We start from the raw sequence: 22,083 nt of genomic DNA on the forward strand, positions 1-22,083 counted from the left end.
CCTTCCCTCCTGAGCTGCAAAATTCGGCTTCAGAATCACTAGTGCAGCTTTTTAAGAATGCAGATGCCTGGAACAATCAAAGACCACGGAAGGAGAAACGCACAGATCTGACATGTGTGCTTTTAAGGAACTCACATGGGACCTACAGGATAAAAAAGTGGAGAACCCACTGACCCCTTGAAAGCTTCCCTCCACATAGCCCAGTGGGTGTTTCTGCTAAGTCGTAAAACTGACAAAAATGAAAAACAAAAACAACTCGCCTTTACATGAAGACTAGTTTTTTGTTGTTTTTTTTTTATGGTGCACGCTTCACGTTATTCTTGCTTTTCACTAAAAACTGAATAGAATCTTTAACAACTGTTAAAGTTTTAAGTAACAACTTTAACAACTGTCACTGTTTTAAGTAAGAAAAACACTTGAAATGTTTTATTATCAAAGGCGACATCATGGCTTCTCTGAGGCCAGGCAGTGAGGGAGAGAATTAGCGGAGAGCAAAACAAGTCAGAAGCTATGAGGATGAACTAGATAATTCTCAATTTGAAATAAAACAATCGGCTGCTTGCTTCTTCCCATGACAAGATTTCCTCTGGCATTTTCCACACTGGTAAATGCTTCACTTTTACAGCTGGGTTTGGACAGCCAGGTTCATGCCCCATGATGAAGATTCATACACTAAATTCAGACAACGGCCCAAAGATGTCGGAGTACTGTATTGGGTTATGAAGAGTCTCAAAGTGACAACAGGAATCTTTAAAAATTTATCTCTCTCTGCATAAGCCTTACATTCACTTGTTCATTCACTCTCTCGTTTATTTTTACTGCTGTACAACTGACACACGCAAGCCTTACATTTTTAAATAGTAGTGTGCTCTCTGATTGCATGGACAGAGAAAAACATGAACACTTCCAATATTTTTTCATCAGATAGGTTTCCCCAAAACTTGTTGATGGGTAATTTACACGGAAAAGTATCAAATGATGTCACTTACTTGGTTAGCTGCCACAAATTACTGCTTTAGCAGAGGTGTTTCTAAATGTACCTGTGACCACAAGAAGTTATCTTTGCACCAAAGACTCACGACCTCCCTCCACCTCCAGCAGGAGCCATAAAAACCATCAGCTAGCCAGCGTCATGCTCTACTCTCAGAGAGCAGTCAGGAAAAGGGGGAAACCGTGTACTATGTGATGCTATCTGGCCTGCTGGGGCCATCAGGAGCAGAAGAATGAAGAGTGAGAGTAAGTTTGAGAACTCAGCTTCATACCCTCAGACTTCTTTCTATTGCCCTCCACCCTCGTGGGGAAAGCTTCTTTCTGTATTTGACAGAAGGCTGGCTGGGCAAAAATGGCCAAGGCCGCCACTTTCAGAAAGTGAAAAGTAGCCAGCGTCACTGGTGTCCAAGGCACTTTCCACGCTGAGCTTTGCCCATCTTAACTGGTTTCAAACTCTGACGCCAGTTGCCCGTGAGCAGCAGGTAGCACAGGTGAGGGTGGAGGGCCTCAGATCGGCAAAGAAGAGGCACTAGAATCAACTGCGAGAATCCCAAAATGTCAGAGCTTGGGGGGGGGGGGGGGGAGGAGGGAGTTTCAGTCATCCCAGGGTCCTGACTCCTTCATTTTGGGAGAAAAGGGACTGAAAGGGGAGGAAGATGGGGATGAGGAGAAACGGGCCAGCTGCATTTTCTGGTACTCTCTCGGCCTGTGGCCTAAATGAAGGGGAAAAGGAAGGGACAGTGGACTGTCCTCTCCCCAAGAGGCAACGCTCTTCAGCAGAGAAGGCAAGGAACCAGGAACCGTCCCTGCTCACCAGCACACAGGCTAGGAAAATAGTGCAAGGAAGGAACTCGGCTGTGCATGGAGAGCTCACCAGGGCAGATGAAACAGGATGGCAGACGCCAGCTTCCTTCTGAGACACAATCCCTAGAACCCGAGCCCTGTGCCCCTTGCCTGAGCCACAGCGAGCCCCACTGGACACAAAACATCTGGTCTACCTAATGCTGCCCATCTAGGAGACAACTTACTGGCATTATGATCGTTCTGTGTGTTTGCCAAGAGGTCACGAGGAGGTGGACTCTTGAGACACATACATGGTTTTGCTTAAAGGCGATCTAAACCCAGACACTGCTCAAAGCTAGATTTCAACACTTAAAAAAAAGGCTTCTTTCCTGTATAACACTTTTGTTTACAGGGCCATTTCAGAACCGAGTTTAGTTTCTGTGCTCATACATATGAGCCTCAGTTTTATTCCCAAGTTTCCGGAGGGAGCATGTCACAGAAAGCTAGGGAGCCAAGGCACAGGCAGCTGGGGGATTCTTCAATAGCTGAGCGTCTACCAGGAAAACACCAGTCTGTGGGAAGAGTGGGTGGGTCAGATGATTTCCCAGGCTCTGTCCAGCTGTGACACTCGATGAATGGAAAACGTTCTAACACAACACCAGACACAACAGCCAAGTGCTCTATAAAATTATTTAACAGAGGTGATGCTGAGACTGTCAATGGAAGCTGAAGCAAGTAAAACAGCAAAGGAAATTAACAGAGCCCAGTGGGCGTCAGCTTTATACAGTGTCTGTGTGTGTGGCTAGTACTATCCTGAGGTCATTCAGTCTGATTACTAGGATCCTGGTCCATATCTCTGTTCACCTTATCTCCAGCCCCTTGCCAGCCTTCTGCCCTGGTACATGTCAGGATATGTCATGACGGCAGAAGCAGGCATGCCCTATACACCTGCCAACAGAGAACCAGCAGCCACATACCTCGGTTGTGGGGCAGCTGCAGGGAACTTGACCCTGGCTTTGAACTCGAGCTCTAAGACCACAGGCAAGTTACTCAGCCTCTCTAAGCCTTCATTTCCTCGCTTCAAGATGTGGACAACATCGCCCTCATGGGATGGTCATGAGGACTAGCTCTGGAATGTTTCTCGACCAACCCCGAGTGCTCCCCTCAAGTTAAGGCCAGCAACCCTCACTAGAAGGACATGGGATTGTCACGTGGTACGACAGGAGGTCATGGATGGGGCTCCAACAGACACAGCTGCCAAGGGTCTAGTAACTGGAGAAGTGGCAGAACATGTTTATATTTATGTCTACCCCACCCTACTCCATCATAAACAAGCCTCCCATCTTCCTTGCTGCTTCCAGATGCTACCAGACTTTACACCAACTAGGACATTTTGGCATTCGAAAGCCAGACAATTGAAATGACTGCTTTCACAAGTGGGAACTCAGATGAGGCACCTGTGAGACGTGGGCACAATTCTTGAAAGGAAATGCCAGCTGCTCCAGTCCTATTAGGAAGACTGGTGGTTCACTGGGAAGGGCGGAGGGGACGGCATCAGGGGAGTGTAGAGGAGGTGGCATGGTGAGAGCCACATGCATCGTGAGATCCAGCCACCTGCTTTCTGGAAAGTGGTAGCAGAAGCACGCACTTCTCCAAAGGCTCTGCAGGTGACAAACAAGTGTCACCCAAAAAGAGTGGCAAGAGACCTCTGCGTGGGGCACCTCCTGTTCAAGATGTGTCTTCTTTTCTGTCTTAGAACTGTTACTCTGTCAGGCTTCAATGATCTCAAAGGAAAAGAAAATGGCAGCCTGAGAAGGCAGCACACACTTGAGAAATCTAGAAGTTCTGGTTCCTGTTACATATTTGAGTCCTCCGTGGGCAGGTACTCCTGGTTTGCTGCCACTGGAGTCTCGGGTTTGAGCCCCTGTCTCTCACCCCAGAGAGAAAGGATGCATCTCAGAGAGACTTGCTCTCCCCTCCCTCGTGAGTAGAAACAGCCAGCCATGGGCGTCTCTGAGGCTTCTGTGACAATCAACCTTTTGGAATGAAGCCTTTCCCACCTGAGTACAGAGCGTGGCTCACACATAGTTCCCTGCTACCTTCCCCTCACCACGGTAAGCCTTGTAACTGACTGGGGTTGTCAGATCTAGCAACCAAAAACAGTTAAATTGAATTTCCAATAAATGACAAATCAGTTTTTAGTCTATCCTCAATGTTGCATATTTAACCTGTGCTAAAAGTTATTTGCTTTTTATCTGAAATTTATGTTTACCTAGCATCCAGTATTTTATCTGGCAATCCTGTATTATGCAATTCTTTATTTGGTTTTAGGTCCCACCATTAGTATTTGGGTGGTAATCTCCAAAAAGTTAAGGATCTCACCCAATTTATGTCTACTTTGATGACATAAACCATGTATAAATATTCAGTAAATCAGGATTAAGACAAGAGCGAATGGTCATGTGACTATTAGAAGTACCTGGTATAAAATTACTTAAAACGTATCCTTTCAGGGGCCCTTGGGTGGCGTCTGTTAAGTCAGTGAAGCCGCTGACTCTTGGTTTTGGCTCACGACACGATCTTGCGGTTCCGTTGAGTTCAAGACCCAAGTCCGGCTCTGTGCTGGCAGCACAGAGCCTGCTTGGGACTATCTCTGCTCCTCCCCCACTCACACTGTCTCTCTCTCTCCCAAAATAAATAAACTTAAAAAAAATGTATCCTCTTAAATAAGCTTCTTAAAAGTCAACATATAGAAACTAACATTTGAAAAACACTTTGGGATATATCTTTTTGGCAATATGAAGTCTGCAATATTCCCTTTAAGAATATATGGAGTCAAAAGAACTTCACAGAATGTTCAAAGTCTTAAAACGTTGAGGAATCTGGGACGGACTTTCTCCTGCCAAAGCACCAATACCTCAATACCGAGTTCCACTTCTCCCTAGCTGCCTCCTGTGGGGAACCAAGTGATCTTGCTACACCCTCCTGAAGGGCTGAGGCAGATGCAAGTGAATGATCCAATGGGCCCAGGACCATTTTCACCCCCCAAACACCGACATTCAACACTGCCTTCACCAGCAGCTCCTCGAAGGCCGAGACACTAGGAATAGGTCATTGTGGTTACAAGGGCACGGGGGGAAAACCCGCTGGCATCACCAGGCAAGCCCCCTGCTTCAGAGACTGAGGCTGAAGAGAAGCTAGAAATGGGGCCATGGGAAAAGGGTCCCACACTTTTGACCCCACCTCCTGTTCTCCCCATCCCTGGGGCCGGCCAGGCCACAGCCTCCCTTCTGGGAAGTAGCACTCGGGGCCTGGTGGGCCCTCTTACCAGTGTGTGTGAGCATGTGCCTCTGGAGGGAGCTGGCCCAGGGGAAGACCCGGGGGCAGTGGGGACAGTTGATCTTCTGCAGGCAGTTGGCGTAGGAATTCCGCTTCACCCTCAGCAGCTTGTCTTCGGGGGGGCTGCCCTGCTCCTCGTCACTGGGCCCATTGTGGTCGGCGGGGGCTCCGGCCACCTCGTCCTGAGCGTCGTCCTCTGCGCTCTGTAGAAACGGACTGAACTTGTTGGTGTCCGTAGTGGCCAGCATCTTTTCAATGCTGGCAAACTCCCCACTGGAGTCCAGGTCCACCCCGCCGCTGCCGGAGCGGGGCCGGCTCCGCACCCCCTTTTTCCGGCCCCTCTTCTTGGACAAACCCACGGGCCCCTGCTCGGTGGGGGAGGCTGCTTCTGGGCTGTTGGCAGGAGGCGACGGGTCGCTGGATTCTTTTGGGCTGGTGGTGTTGGTGGGGGCGGTGGCGGCTCTGGGGACAGGACTTCCTAAGCCGTCAGGAGCCGCGCTATTGCTGCTAGTGCTCGCGGGCCCCGGCTCTGTCACCTTAGCTTTCAGCAAGGTGGGGGCCGAGGACACAGATGAGATGATCTGGGCGATGGAAGCCAGTGGGGGCAGCTCCTCCGTCACGGGGGGCTTTGGCAAGAGCAGAGGGGGCTTGGGGCGCAGCGGCCGCAACAGTGCCGGGCTGCTGAGGAGGGTGGAATTGCCCAAGATGGGGGAGCTGCTGACCAGAGCTGAGGAGTAGATGGGGACAGCAAGCTGAACGGAGCCCTGCAGGGGCTGAGCGTGTGCTTCCAGAGTGGTAGCTGCGGAGGCCGGAGCTGCAGGGGCCACGGGTTTTTCCAGGATCCCGCTGGGCCCCAAAGTCACTGGCAGGGTAGGGCACGGTGGAGGACCGGGAGAGGGCCGCTCATCGCTCCCTGGTTCCTGCTCAGGCTTCTTGACTTCGGCAGGAGCAGCCGTATCCTTGTCTCCTTTCCTGAAGTTCTTGGGGATGGACAGGTCGATGGGCTCCATGGAGCAGTCGTAGGGGGCTGAGGAGGTGGGGCTCAGGAAAAAGGCGGCATTCTCCTGCTTCACCTGGACCAGGGCCAGGCCCTTCTGGGAAAAGTCCAGGGGCTCGTTGAAATCCACTGTGAAGTTGCTGGCGGGCTCCAACTTGACTGAGACATGGGGAGGCAGAGGCTGGGAGGCGCCCCCGTGGAGAAAGCCGTTCTGGGGCTCCAGGAAGGTGGCCAGCGGTTTTCGTTCGCCAAAGGTCCCGCCGCCGTCCTCGATCCTCCCCGAGGCCTCGACGGGCGCCTCGGCCGGGCTCAGGCCGTCGGCCGCCAGGACGTAGCTCTCGATGTCGTGCTCGGGCACGTGCAGGTGCTGCTTCAGGATGTGGTGGATGCAGTTGCGCTTGGCGGAGAAGGCGGCGCTGCACTCCTTGCACTCGAAGGGCTTGCGGCCCTTGGGGCAGCCGCCCAGGCCGCGGCCGCAGTGCGTGCGCATGTGAACGCGCAGCGCGCGGTAGTGCTTCAGGTCCTCGCCGCACAGCCGGCACACCGTGTCCGGGGAGCAGAAGGCGTCCACCATCTCGGCGGCGCTGCTGGTCACGTACTCGATGTTCTTCTCGATGTCCTTGCGGGTGGCCTTGAGGTGCTTCTTGCGCAGGTGCCGCTCGCAGTTGGCCTTGACGGTGAAGGGGTAGTGGCAGATCTTGCAGATGTAGGGCCGTTCACCGCTGTGCGTCCGCAGGTGGCGGATGAGCGCAGCCTTGTCGGCGGCGATGTAGTCGCAGATGTTGCACTGGTATGGTGAGATGCCCAGGTGGGAGCGCACGTGGGCGCGCAGCACCCCCGAGAAGGCGAACACCTGGTTGCAGAAGCGGCAGGGGTAGAGCACCTTGCGCATGGCCGGCGTCTTCTTGCTGCCGGGCCCCGTCATGATGGCCTTGAGGTCACCCTCTGTTATCTCCTGCTTGATCTTGGCCTCCATGCTCAGGGGCAGCAGGGCCTCGATGATGCTGTCTTGCTCCAGCTGGGTCTTCATCTCGGCCTGGCCGGGCAGCTCTATCCGCGGCTGCTGCAGGAAGAGCTGCGTGGCCGTGTCTGGCTGGGCTCCGGCCTGGGACTGTAGCAGGTGGGCGTTGGGGACCGCCTCCACGGGGGCTTTGAGGAGCTTCAGGGGCGGTGGGGGGAGGCTGGGGCTGATGCAGCCCGGGGAGGCCTGCTGGGCATTGAGGAGAGGGGGTGGTGTGGAGGTGGCCACCACCGTCCGTGGGGTGACCAGGGGCTTTGGCTTCAGAGGGGGCATATGTTTGAAAATGGCCTGCAGAGGGGCAGCAGGGGCCTTGGAGAGAGGCGGAAGACTGATCTGAGGGGGGGCGGAGGCCGCCATCTTCAGAATCTGCTGGATGTCAGCCAGCTCGATGGCGGACTCGCCGGAGATGGGCTTGACCACAATACTACTGTCGGGCTGGATGATGAAGCCCTTCTGGAAGGGCTGCAGGGACAGGTGCTTCATGCTCTCCTTGGTAGCCGGGAGGACCGTGAGAGAGCCGCCCAGGGAAGCAGCTTCGAAAGGAGACAGACTCAGCATGTTGGTGCAGCCGGGGTCCTGAGGTAGCTGACACCTGAGTGTGTGGAGCTGTATTGCTTGGTTGTCATCCGGCAGGGGCTCCTCAGCGGGGGCAGGCCTGACGTCTTTGGTGTGCTGCAGGCCCAGCAAGGCCAGGAAGACCTTCTGGTCCAGGGCGTCACCAGGCAGGGTCTTGGCCTGCAGCCTGTCCCGTCCCTGGTCCGTGGCGACATGGGTCTGCTTGTGCAGGGTGAGCGAGGAGAGCATGGGGAATGCTTTGTCACATGTGTCGCAGACAAAACGGTGCTGTTCGCTGATGCACCTTCGTAGGTTTGTTTCACACCAGGCCTGTGTGGAAGGCGGGTTGGCAAAAGCAAGGGAATAAGGAGGATTTAAAAATAATCACTACCCCGAGATGCAGAAAGTATCTGTTATATAGCTGCCCCAGTACCCAGCCTCTCTCTGTACTATCTAAGGAGTTGGCCTCCCCCTGCTTGCTAATTCCTGTCCCTAGGCTGAATAAGGAAGACCACAAAGCACCTTAAACATCATATTGCTTGACAAATGACATCAATCCCTGGGGTATCTCAGAGAAGCAATGAAATACAGTTAAGTAATAATAACACGAGGGGCACTGCCTGGGAAGGGGCCTGAGGCTGTGCCATCTGCAGGGAGGGTTGTGTGGGTGTATACGTGTGGGCGTATACATGTGGGTGTATACATATGGAATAACCCATTACCCTTGAGGCTTCTGTGCCTTAAGAGTTTCACTGTTGACATCCTCGATCTCAATTTTTAAAATTGAAAAAAAAAAAAAAAAGTTTCAAAGTAGTTTTCAGTAGGCAGGGAACAAATATGGTTCAGGTTAATAATGACCCAAAACATTTTTAATAGAAAGTACCACACTGGAAATATTTACCTGTAATGTGGATATTAAAGAAATATTTAAGAAAACAAATTCAGTTCAGATAGGGGTGGGAGTGGGGGTGGTGAGCACTTCACAACTTTAAATCCAAACGCCCAAGAATGGGCAAAAGGCATCGATGAGCTAGACTCTTACACAAGGTGGTAAGAAATTCAACACAAGATTAAGACCCAACTATCCTTTCTCAAGAACCCAATGGAGACTGAAAGGGTCAAGCTGAATTGCAAGAGAAAACGCTGTTACAAAAAAGACAAAACCCAAGGGACAACATTTTACGGAAGGGAGACCTCAGGGTAAGGAGGTGTAGTCCAACCACGCGGCCCAGGGAGGTGGCTGCTGGTTCCACAGGCTGACCAAAATACCTGAGAAATTCGAGGAAACTTCCTACAGGAGAAGTCAGTGAATCCTAAGTCATGGAAGCCAGCAGGAATGGAAGGGTTGTTCTGTATGAAAGGCCTTCCCATTGCGTCCCTGGGAAGCTGTTTGTGGACAAGCGCGTTGTGGCGTAGCAATCCTCGATGTGTTCGAAAGGTGACACAGCAAATGTCACATCTGGGAGAAAAAAGGGATAGGATATAAGGAGGCGGCCCAATCAGAGTTGCCACTTGTCCAGGAGCCTATTATATTTGTTGTTGCTTCATTTCAATTGAAATAAAAATGGTATAATCTCGAGAAGCCAGTCTGCTCACGGTTAACACCAAGAAAAACGCTTCCCTTAAAAAAGTATTTTATCAACTTCTGGATATCCAAGCTTTGTAGACAGAACAGGTGTGCCCATTAAGACAGCTGGGAACCTGAAGCCACTGTGCTTACTTCTGCTTACCTCAATTATGTGGCATAGAGCGATCATTTCCAAGGTTTTCTCCCTCCCTCGGCTCAGTGGATTTTAGTGATCATAAATGTTTACAAGCCAAACAGCATAAATTTACACCGAACTGAGAGCAATCACGATGGCATCCCTGGTCTCTGATCGGGATGAAATGATAATCAAATTCTCCAACTGAATTAGTAGTCCAAGCCAGTGACTGTGTGTTCAATTCTGATATTACCATCGTTATCTGAAAAATAACTGTAGCTCCCACAGTAAGCAGGCACCACGACCGTGGCAGGCAGGTGGATATCCAGACTTCCATCTTACAGATAAAAACACGGAGGCTCAAAACGTTAAGTGACATGGCCAAGGTCACACAGCCAGTATGAAGCAAAGACAAAATATGAGCCTCCTTCACCCTCCTGCCCACACCTGTTATGATGTCTCCTTTTCCTTGAAAGACCCCCACAGATGCAGTCCATCTAAAGATCAGCACCCCCAACTTCAGAGGTGACCTCCACCTTCAATGTCCTGGACCACACAGATGTGAAACACACACATTTTATAATGCTTCCTCCACTCTTCATACCAGCATCACCTTCTGGGTCTTCACTCAGAACCACTCTAACAACTATCCTATCATCGGGGTGTTATCAACATCCCCTAGACTGGCACTCAATACGGTAGCCATGCAAGCCATGTGGGGCTGCTTAAGTGAATTAAAATTTCCTCAGTGACATCAGGCAGTGCAGTGCAGACCTGACCTGCTGCTATGTTTCCATGACCGCAGAAAGTTCTGTTGGACAGTGCTGTGTGCCTAGCACCTTTCCAAGTATTTGCATGTACACATGCCTTTGCCACTTACGAAACCCCTAAGGCAGGTCCCACGAGTGCTTTACAGAGAAAGAACCTGGGTCTTGGAGGGGTAGGGCGACCTGCTGGAGTCTGCATCTGGACTACATGCACATTAATGGAAAACTTTTTTTTGCTTTGAGATTCTTCTCTGGAAATAGATAACGAAATGACCCGCGAGGCAGCAGAGTTCATCGTCCTCTCGCGCTGAAAGAAGTGCCAAGTATGTGCGACTCTGCTGTCCTTATCGCGCGGTGGCAGGCCCCAGCAAGCGAGGTCCTGCCGTGCGTCCACCTCTCCTATCTCCGCTGCTACCTCGGCCGCGTCTCGCCATCAAGACTCCTGTCATCATTCAATTAAATTTAGAATGCTGGGTTCCCATGAGCCACTCAAAACACAAAGCTCCTTCTGGGGGAACGGTGCTGAGGTCACCAACCGTGAGACGCCCCAGGGCCCCCACAGTACGGCCACGTTTCCCTCCCTGGCCATCCCTTGCACGCAGCCCACATTCCGGGGGGATGGCCCCCCAACCACAGGGAGCCCTGCCCAAAACACCCAGAGTGCTAAGTCCTAGGCTGTGAGAAAGTTAAGCAGGGAAGCGGTGTGTCTGTGGCTCCTTAGGCGAGGCTCTCCTTCTGTCCAGAACACGCTCAAGTTCCACGCTGCATGTGTGGAGGGGCTGTGACCTCGATGCCCCGTGGCAGCTCTGTCCTTTCCTGTTGCTCTGGAAACGTTTTTCTCTTCTATCATGGGGACTTCAGTCCCCCCAGACCCAAGTTCAATTGCACACTCCTCATAGTCCCCAACCCATCCCTATGCCAGCAGTCAGCTGAAAACTCTGTACTGACCTGAAGGGACGAGAGAAATGTCTGAATTCAGGAAATTTAGCGCTGATCAGATACATATGATAGTAAGAAATCCCTGTTACTTTTTGAAGTTGTGACAATATTTTGGTTATGTCTTTTTTTTTAAACATCCCTTTCCTTTAGAGGTAATGTAATGAAATACTGTTATGTGAAATGTGATGCCTGGGATTGTTTTGAAATCATGTGGGATGGGGGAAGAGGCGAAACACGATGGGCCGTGAGTTGGTAATTCCTGAAAATGGGGGGAGGGTGCGTGAGAGGGTCATGACATTGTGCTCTCGACTTGTGCATACGTTTGAAATGTTCCTGATACACTTAAAAGAGAGAAACATCTAATTACAAATGGCTAATGAGAGCGGGCTGACTTGTGGCCTCTTTTTCTGAGCTTCAGAAATGTCCACAGCACTATCTGTGGTAGATGCGTGTGGGGATTTCAATTTATAAACCCCAGAAGAGAGGTCTTTATGCTGAGTCTCACTGTAGCACAGGTGAAGGGAAGGAACCCATTTCCCCAGCAAACCTACGGGACAATCAGAGCTTCTGGAAAAAAAGGTGGAGGCGCCGAGCCCAGGGCTCAGGAAGGCTCCATGGTGTGGGATTTATGCGCAGGCAGAGTGAGCCACACTCGGTGGGCTGGGCAGTCAAGCCCATGGCCTCATCTGGCTTGGCCTCTTATGAACCCAGAGATGGTGCTGACTGTCTCTCTCCCTCCTTCTTCCCCTCTGTCCTGTCTTAGCTGTAAGCAGGTGTGGATTGGGAAGCTGCAGGAAACAGAAGCTGGTCTGTGCCCTCCCTGGAAGGTGAGAACAAGAGGAGGTGATAAAGTCTAGGGTAGGCACCAAGGGCTGTCACCCACTAGGCACTCTGCACCTGAAGTCTGCACTCTCTCTTGCCAAATTAATTGTAGCACTGACTACAAACACCTAAACTCATTCAGTCCAACAACCCCGCGAGACAAACAGCACTAGTAGGAAGCGATGAGTGTGTGATCGATCATTCAGTTACACCTGAAAGTTGGCCCTGGTTCCTCGCTCAGCTTTCCCTGCACCTTGCAGAGAGGGGCTCATTGATCAAAGTGCAGTAAAGGCTGGGTGGGGCACTCATAAAAAAAAAAAAAAGTCATGCATACATTAACTATTTTATCTAATCTAAAACATAGACAGTTGGCCCTTGTTATTGGTGGGTTCCGTATTTGTGGATTTGCTTACTTGTTAAAATGTATCTGAAAACCCCAAATGAATACTGGCAGCACATCTGAGGACATGCACAGAGAGGAGAAAAACTGGAGTTGCCCTCCGCGCATTCCTGGCTATGGCTGAACGCAATGCTGCCCTGCCATCTTGTTTCAGCTCCCATCGTACATGAGTGTCCTTCTGCAGTCTATGTAGAGCCATATTTCTAGCATTTCTGTGCTTTTTGCTGGTAATTTCATGGCTTAAAATGGCTCCCAGCACAGAGCTAACATGCCACCTATACTACACAAGTGCAAAAAGCAGTGATGTGCCTTGTGGCAAAAATGCGTGTGTCAGGCAAACTTTGTTCAGGCGTGAATTACAGTGCTATTGGCTGTGAGTTCACTGTTAATGAGTCAGCGGTATTTTTTTTTTTTAATGTTTATTTTTGAGAGAGAGAGAGAGAGAGAGCGAGCGAGCAGGGGAGGGAAAGAGAGAGGGAGATGCAGAATCTGAAGCAGGCTCCAGGCTCTGAGCTATCCTATCAGTGCAGAGCCCGATGCGGGGCTTGAACTCACAAGCTGTGAGATCGTGACCTGAGCTGAAGTCGGATGCTTAATGGACTGAGCCACCCAGGTGCCCCGAGTCAGTGGTATTCATTCAGATTTCCTTAAACAGAAACAAAAGTTTCTGTACTGATTAGCTGATGAAAATGTAGACAGAGGCTTGTAGGAAACGGTACCCTGTGTTTCCTCTAGGAACAACATTTAACATTCGCTAATTCTGTGTTTGCTGCAATCTTCAGGGACATAAAGAGCAGTAACCGATCCCACATTCACTCTCCAAGGGCTTGTGTTTGAGTCCAGCTGCACCCAGAGAAGTTCCATGTGTTTGTTAGGGCGCGAATCATGCTCCCCATTCAACATCTTTGATACGCGGTTTTAGACTCTTTGAGGCAGAGCAAGAACTTAGATTTTTGCATATCAAGCTAAAGCAGAATTCTTTTAGGATTTATGATCCTTTTAGGCTTTTATGATTATTTCTCTCAACTGCTCACAGATGTCTCGCCTACCCTAAATTTGACAGCAATTTAAAAAAGTATCTGTCTAATCTGGACCACAAACAAGACAGCCCAATTTAGCTTTCACAGAGATTATTCTTTTTTTTTTTTTGGTGTTTATTTTTGAAAGAGAAAGAGAGAGCGTGTGCATGTGGAGGAGGGGCGGGGGTGGGGTGGGGGTGGGGACAGAGGATCCAAAGCTGGCTCTGTGCTGACAGCAGAGAGCTTGATGCGAGGCTCGAAGTCACGAACCATGAGATCAAGACCTGAGCCCAAGTTGGACACTTAACCGACTGAGCCACCCACACGCCCCTCACACAGATTATGCTTATAAAAAAATTTCACAAGCTTATACAAAATTCTATTGATTATAGGAAATGATCGCAAGTATTACTGACATAAACAGGCTGGGTATAAATAATACTGACTCTTGGTATCATGCAAGTCGACTGCAAAAGGTGAGCAGGTGAGCCTGAGAACTGGGCTGCAAACTTTGCAAGCTGTACGACGCCTGGTAAGTAGAAAGTTTTTGAGCATGTACCCTTATCCGTTTGTTGTTTAACACACAAATGTGTGTGCGTGCGTGTTATGTGTAGGTATTTGCACATGTCAGGTAAGTCACAAAATACAAAAATAAACATTTTTAAAGGGTTAGATAAAAGGTCTATCATTTTTTTCTTCTACTCCAGAGACCTTTCTGAATACCCTCCCTGAGTCTACTGCATCAGTGTGACGCCTGCTATGAAAATTCAGTGTGGGGGCACCTGAGTGGCTCAGTGGGTTAAGCGACCGACTTCGGCTCAGGTCACAATCTCTCAGTCTGTGAGTTCGAGCCCTGTGTCGGGCTCTGCGCCGACAGCTCAGAGCCTGGAGCCTGTTTCGGATTCTGTGTCTCCCTCTCTCTCTGCCCCCCTCCCCCCTCACTTTCTGTCTCTCAATAACAAATAAACGTTAAAAAAAAAATTTAAAAAAAAAAGAAAATTCAGTGTGAGGGGCAACAGAAGTCAGTTTTCTACAAGGGAGTAGAGTGTCTCGTAATGTGACAATTAGAATTTACTGCACTTCTATCACAGCTGTGAGTTTTCAAGGATACCATTTTCTTCACTTATCTCTCATACGTCTATCCCTTCCTTCATTCTCTCGTTCACTTTCAAACCCCTCCCATCTCTGGCATCTGGGTTAGTTTCACACATAGTAGGTGCTCAATAAATACATGGCTGACAACCAGCACCGACCACATGCTCTGTGTCCTCCCCCGTGTAAGGTACCTGGGGAGTGGTATGGGATGGGTTCAGGGATCAGGGACAGTGGGGGAGGGGAAGTGGAGGTCGTGTGACCTTGGACCACTCATTTCATCTGCATTTTGGCTGCCAGCTGGGCAGAATTTCCCAAACAGGCCTGAGACAGGAATCTGCCTCCTCATGACCTTCTTAGTATAGTGAGAATTAAGTGAGAGTCTAAGGACATTTGATGCCACAAGCCTTGAGAGCTCTTCCCCATCCTTCTCTGGGCCTCTGTTTTCTCATCTGTAAAATGGGCATTTTTAGAGCTACTATCAGTGACGGAGAACCAAATGCTTGGGAACCTGCAAGGTGCTATTTAACCATTATCGTACACTGCTAGGAACAAGAACCATCAGGAGTAGCCCATTTCCTGGCCACTCTAGCTAACATGAGAATGCAGGGAAAATGAATTTTTTAATTGCAAAGGATGTGTTCTCTCTCTTCATTTTCAAGAACTCCACCATTGTCTCCACTGCTTCTGTTTCATCTTGAGACTCACAGGAGAAATGCATGTCCTTCCTGGTTGCCACCTGCTCCCCCTCACGGCCCCCACTCCGGCCCCCCCCCCCACAACCCCGGGCCTCCACTCCTGCTCCCAGGGCCACAGCTTAGAAAAGAAGCACATGTCATCCCAGCCTGCACGAGCACCAAGAGCCTTCTAAGTAAGACCTAAACAAGGCCCACATCCACAATTTCACACCTCTGTTTTCATGGGATTCAATCAAGGCACTACTATTTCACTTCTGAAAAGATACAGAATGTCATCTCGCAAACAAGTGGCGGGAAAGTGGCAGAGGAAAAAAAAAATCTGCTTTGAAACCAGAAGCATATTGTGAGGCTAGTTAAAAGGAAGAAAATAAAACCCCACAGAAAAACATTGCCTCCCATCTTATGCTTGGCACCTGTTGGCACACCTTCAATAAAACCAGTGTGGAAAACCATCACCCAGAAACATTTGGACGGGTCTTTGTCAGCCAGAGACACTCCGGTTCAACCAGCCTTCCCAAGGCCCCTGGGGAAAAACACTTTGCAACTGTATTTCTAAAGAGCTCTTCAAGGACAATGGAGGTCACTGTCAATCTGTGGGCAATGCTGCTTGTTGCAGGCTCTGATCTTGGGGTATTTGCTAACCTCACTTGGGCTTGTCAGTCTTCATTAAGACCACAGCCATTGGTCAGGTGGTCCCTGCAACTCTCCCTTCATCCCCGCTTGTGGGATCTCTCAATCCTGCCCTGGATGGTACTCCAGGTACTCATGGACCATACCATTGCAAAACATTCAGAAGGAATAGGGCTGTACTTTAATCATCCTAGGACCAAGGACTGTTGTAGGGCAGTTTCATCTTGCGTGTGATTTTGACAATGTGCCTGAGGGAAATCTTACAAATTGAGATTGCTTTTTTTAAAAACTTAATTAAAAAAAATTTGTTTTTAAAGTTTATTTATTTTGGGGAGACAGAGAGTGCAGGCGGGGGAGGGGCAGAGTGAGAGGGAGACACAGAATCTGAAGCAGGCTTCAGACCCTGAGCTGTCAGCACAGAGCCTGACGCAAGGCTCGAAATCATGAATCGCAGGATCATGCCCTGGGCTGAAGTTGGACACTCAACTGACTCAGCTACCCAGGTGCCCCTCCAGTTATAGGATTGAAAAATTCTAACAGGGTGCCTGGGTGGCTCAGTCATTAAGCATCTGACTTTGGCTCAAGTCTTGATGTCACAGTTCCTGCGTTTGTGTCTCACATTGGGTGAGCATGAGCCTTAGGTAAAACACAAGCCCCACTTTGGGTGAGCCCCGCTTCTCTCTCTCTCTGCCCCTTGCTCACTTGTGCACCTCTCTCTTTCTGCCCCTCTGGAAAAAAAGAAAAAAAGATGCTAACAGAACTCCATTGATACTTCTAAAAACAAAAGTTTCTCTTTTTGGGTGGCACCTGTGTGGCTCAGTTAAGTGTCCAACTCTTGATTTTGGCCCAGGTCATGATCTCATGGTTTGTGAGTTCAAGCCCCAAGTCAGGCTCTGTGCTGACAGAGCCCCTCTCTGCCCCTCCCACACTTGCACGCACACAGGCATGCTCTCTCTCAAAAAAATAAACAACAAAAAATTAAAACCCTCCTTTAAATGTTTTATTCTTTTAAAATCACATACTGAAATAAATTACTCGAAGGGAAACAAAAACTCATCAGTGGAAAAAACTCCCAAGGACAAGGTGAGGTTACACATCAAACAGGAATGAATGCCCATACAGACATTCGGCCCACCCTCAGCTTACACACGCACACCCATACACACCTGTATGTGAGCCCCCAATCATTCTGCTTGCAGAAACGGTGTTTCTGCACCCCAATGCAGTTCACCAGAGCCGATTTCACCCAGAAAACACGTGAATTCCAGCACATGACAGCATATGCTTCCATAAGAAAGAAACCTGAATTCAGAATACTGGAGATTTTACCATTCTCACTTTGTCACCTATGACGGACCAGCCTCCCACAGAGCTGCTCAGTCACGGCGGCTCCTACTCCTGGGGTGGGGGCCCCACGGCTGTGTTAGGGTCGGGCAGCAAGGCAAGAGCTATGGTTCGGGGCATGCAGTCACGGCCTCATAACAGCAGAGGCAAGAGGCACAAGGCCTGCAGCTTATCTGCTCCCCCCACCTTCCTTAGCACCGCTTGCAAGGTCACCGGAGGGTATGGGTAGATGCGAAGCACAGATAGGAGGGGGCTGGGGTGGGGGGTCTTAAGGGAGTGAAATGCCTCCCAGCAGCATGTGGGGGTGCTGTGAGCTAAGTTTCCACTGTGGCCCCGGGGGCTGGAGGGCTGCACGGCAACCACACAGAGCCTTCAATACGTACTTTATCCACAGCCCTTCTTGTCCCTTCTCCTTCAGAGATTAAGCAAATAAGCAAAATTACACAGCACACTGGCCCTGGCCTTGGCGGGCCTGGACAGAGCACATTCGGAGCACAGTCGGAGAAGCCTGAGTCTCACAGGAACAGTGAACTAACTGCACTGGTCGAAGCCACACAGAGACCCAACCCCTCCAGCCACAGCTCAGCCCCTGCCCCTGGCTGTCACAGGCACACAGACAGCAAGGCAAGGACAGAACAAGCCAGCTCCAGCAGGTCAAGGAAATACTCTCCTTCGTTAGCTGAGGGGACTGGCTGTCCTTTTAATTCTCAAAGGACTTTAATGAAAATGAATGCTCTTATTCATACCCACATCCACCACCAGTCTTAAAAAGACAAAAGTCAGAATTTTCAATCACCGAATTGAGGACTGACCCCTGTCACAGTGTGCCTGTGGTAATGAGGAAGAACACCGTGGTATCAGTTATTTTATTTATTTACTTATCTATTTATTTAGTTTTTAGTATTTATTTTGAGAGAGAGAAAGAGAGAGAGAGAGAGAGAATCTGAAGCAGACTCCATGCTGACAGCAAAGACACACATTAACTGTGAGATCATGACTTGGGCCCAAGTTGGATGCTTAACTGGCTGAGCCACTCAGGCACCCCGATATCAGTTCTTTTATAACACACGCCCTTGTAAGAAGACACTATGGCCTTCCTTCTTATTTATTTCTTCAAAGAAAACTATACGTAAGCCTGTGCTAGGGTATAAATGCAGTGTGACAAAAGTGCTACTACAGTCTGGGCATTCTGGGTAGGGAACAGAGGAAGCCCTAAACAAAGCCAGCGGTTTGGAAGGCTCACAGCAGAGCCAACAGTTACACATCAGGAATAGCTCTCACCTGGGGTGCCTGGGTGGCTCAGTCAGTTAAGTGTCCGACTCCCGTTCAGGTCATGATCTTGCGATTTGTGAGTTCGAGCCCTGTGTTGGGGTCTGTGCTGACAGCTCAGAGCCTGGAGCCTGCTTCCAGTTCTGTGTTTCCCTCTCTCTCTGCCCCTCACCTACCTGTGCTCTTTCTCTCTCTCTCTCAAAAGTAAATAAACTTAAAAAAAAAAAAAAGGAATAGGTCTCACCATTAAGGACACCAGCCCTGAAATTAGCAATGTGTCCACGCTCTCTGGAGCGGGTTTCCAAAGTACTTAAGATGAGAAGGAAGCATGCGCACCTTTCAAAGATGAAGAGTCAAGCCAAGGTAAATCTGAAGGCAAATGTATCAGCAACGGGACTTACAGAAGTGGAGAGCGAGGCCACAGAGAAGCTTTAAAACAAAACCCCCAAATCATGTGGCTAAACAATTGGGAAATTAGCTCCTCCCAGTGCCTGCTACAGTAGTGCTGTACTCATCCGGTGACCACAACTCTCTGGGCCAAGAAGAGAGCTCTGAAGTCAACCGAAAGCTCAAGAGCAGGTGAAAGAGATAAGCAGCGCCCCCTCCAGGCGTCTCCCCTGTACACCAGTATCACATCTACCATCATGGCAGTTAAGGGGGGAAAACATATATTTACTATGCCAAACATATTTTGGAAAAACTGCTTCGGCAAATCTCAAACATTAGGAAACACCTTTCTTCAGAACTCTCAGGCCTCCCCAACAATCTAAGGAAAATGATGTGTGGTTCCACTATTTAAGGAACCTTCAAGCTTCCGTCAAGTTCCTTCAAGCTTCTGTCTGGATTTCACAGTTGGATTACAAAATTCGGTAGGTAGGACTCAAACCAAATTTAAACAGCCATTCAGCTTCCCAATCTTTACAAAAGCAGAACTAGAAAAAAGCAGCTCTTTGTAACAATAAAGACTAGAAGACAAACTGCTTTTATGTTTTCTATCAATTATAAATAGTACCTGGGAGAAGCCCTGGAATTTGACTCTTCAACTTCCTAGGAATGGGATACCCATTCCATGTCTGTTGCAGTCTGAGGACTGGCTTGCCCCCTTCATCCTCGCCACAAGTCCTCAAATGCATTTTCCAGATGGGCAAACAGCGTCGGGTCGCCCGGGGGGCCAGGGAGATGCCAGGTAGCAGGCTGGGCTGGATGGAGCTAGTCAGCTTAACTCCACTTTGCTATGCTTCTGTTCAGAGGACAGTGATTTGCAGATGCCCTCAGCTCCTTCTACAACCCATGGCACAATCTTAATGTCTGGACACCAGACAGGGGCTCACCTGTGAGCCTTCCCTGCCACTAATACTCCCTGAGCAGCCAGAGGGCCCGGCCCTTGTCATCAGAACCTGTGAGATACCTTGCTGAGAACACTCAGCTCACCCTGGCTACTTCCTTGATATACTGAATTTCTTGCCCATTACATTGTTTTAGCCGAGAGACTGACATTCCTTCTTAAAAGGGATTTCATGCTCCATTTTTTCCTGCTCTGTCTCCAGAGGCAAGAAGGGGTAAGTGCAAACAACCTCTCCTTGGAGCCCCACCCGGTTCAGACATTCCTGCCCTGGTGCCCACCCTTCCCCGCCCTCCCTCCCGTCCAGCCAGAGAACTGACATCCAACAGCTGCACTAATCTCTCCCAGTTGCTGGGAGCAACAGTGAGGGCCCTGTGACAGGGCCCTGGCCGGTGGCTGGCGGGTGGCGGCTTGCCCTCCCCACACCCAGGAATCTGCCAGACTGCACACTGCGTCCCGACACCCTGCCCGGATGGTTCAACCAACCAGCATGGCGTGAAGTCAGGGCGGGTCAGAGGCACTTCATCGTGGGCAGGTTAAGTGCAGAAGCCGGTGGCCGCCTTGGCTCTGAATAGCCCAAGTCGTGGGGAGGCCCCTCTGGCAGGGTGGAGAGGGGGTCCTGACAAAGGTGCCTCCGACTTCCAGGTTGGCCAGGGGGACATGTCCCCTGCCTCCTCACTCAGCCCCCGGCACCATTTCAAAGCTGCCTCCACTTGGCCAAGCCATGGACCCCTGGGAGTCTTAAGTACAAGATGCTGATGAATACTTTTTATACCCTTTTCCCTATTTTTAGGATTACATTTAAGTGTGGGCCCAATGCCATGTGAATTAGTCTTTAGGGGCTCCCTGTAGGTGATGGGGGTGTGTATGGGGAGGGTGGTGCGGTGAAGGGAGCCAAACATTCCTTGGAACACTTGAGAATCCAGAAGAAAGAAGGTTCTGGCACCTCCCTCCACCACTAAGATGAAGGGGGTGGCTTTCAGCCTGGCCTGCATGCCTGTAACATCACTTATCCTCATCGTGCAGGTGCGGGACAAGCTCTCATGCAGCCGGAAGGGTGAACCTGTCAGAGCCCACTGTGTTCCCCACATACTAATTCTTGACATAGATTTAAGGGCATCGCCTTAAAACTTTTCTTACTGACAATCAAGATCAATAATTTGATCAGACGGAGGAGAGCCTCCACCTACAGGACACAGTGAAGTGTCACAACATCCAGTGCAAAATGTCAAGGGAAGCTTTACACTAACTGGATCAGGCTCCCTCTGCTTCGACAATAGGCAGCTTGTGCCCTTCATGGCCCTGAGTGTATCCCTTTCGCTTTGTTTTAGAACTTCCCATTTACTTGTTTCCTGACTGGCCCTGGAGGGGCCCTGTCTCTAACATCATTGTATTTTTTCCTTCAAGTCTGGTGGAGTGCCTGGCACACAAGAAACACTCAATCATTTGGATATGTTTTAACTAAAATAATTTAAAAATTATTCACCACCCGACCTTTAATCGAGAAGCCACGTAAGATTATACAATAAGTTTTGCTATATTTTGCCCTTGGCAGCAGTCACAGAGCCATGGTAACCACCCAGCTGTCAACCCTCCTGGCCCAGCCCCCGCCAGCCTGAGACAAGTCATTCAGACACAAGCCCAGGGGCCTTTACAGCCAAGCTGCTGCCTCGGTGCCCTCCCTGCCGTAGGTGGGCTTGTCCTGGACCTACACCTGTGTGGTGGGTTGCTGTGCCCCTGAAATGTGGCTGGTTCAAACTGAGATGGGCTGTTACTGCACCTCACTCACTGAACTGCACAGGCCTTGTATGTAAAGAGGAAGGTAAAATACATCCCTGACAATTTTTATACTGATTACGTGTTGATGTTATATTTTGGTATCACTGGTATAATGAACAAAGAAACATGATTAATCTTGCCTACTTCTTTTTACCTTTTTTAAATAAGTGTTTATTTATTTTGAGAGAGAGAGAGAGAGAGAGAGAGGACATGAGCGGAGGAGGGACAGACAGAGACACAGAATCCGAAGCAGGCTCCAGGCTCCGAGCTATCAGCACAGAGCCCGATGCGGGGCCTGAAGCCACGAACCGTGAGATCATGGCCTGAGCTGAAGCTGGATGCTTAACCGACTGAGGTACCCTCTTTTTACTTTTTAAAATGTGACCACTAGAACGTTTAAAGTACTGTCCCTCACCCCTGATTCCAAATGCCAGCTCTCAATAAGCCCTCCTTGTCTAGGAGGATGTGGATTTACTGTTGGTCATGTCTGGGCACAAGCAATGCACAGCACGAAGAGCTAGAATGGCTACCAGCAGCTCCCTGTCTTCCCTTTGCTCAATGCTAACACACACTTCATTAATTTGAAACACAGAG

The 22,083-nt window shown here is 49.8% G+C and overlaps 1 protein-coding gene across 9 annotated transcripts in view; it reads right to left on the reverse strand.

Moving 5' to 3' along the window:
• Positions 1 to 22,083, reverse strand: part of RREB1 (ras responsive element binding protein 1) — a 133,688-nt gene that overhangs the window by 12,269 nt on the left and 99,336 nt on the right. For all 9 annotated transcript variants that reach the window (XM_042985782.1, XM_042985784.1, XM_042985777.1 and 6 more), the window contains 2 exons: positions 8,955 to 9,144; positions 5,102 to 8,015 (listed from right to left, as the gene is read on the reverse strand). In XM_042985782.1, the coding sequence (XP_042841716.1) occupies positions 5,102 to 8,015; positions 8,955 to 9,144 (3,104 nt within the window). The remainder of the gene's footprint in view (positions 1 to 5,101; positions 8,016 to 8,954; positions 9,145 to 22,083) is intronic.

Source organism: Panthera tigris, chromosome B2 (assembly GCF_018350195.1).
Source record: "Panthera tigris isolate Pti1 chromosome B2, P.tigris_Pti1_mat1.1, whole genome shotgun sequence".
In the NCBI taxonomy this organism is placed as follows: domain Eukaryota; kingdom Metazoa; phylum Chordata; class Mammalia; order Carnivora; family Felidae; genus Panthera; species Panthera tigris.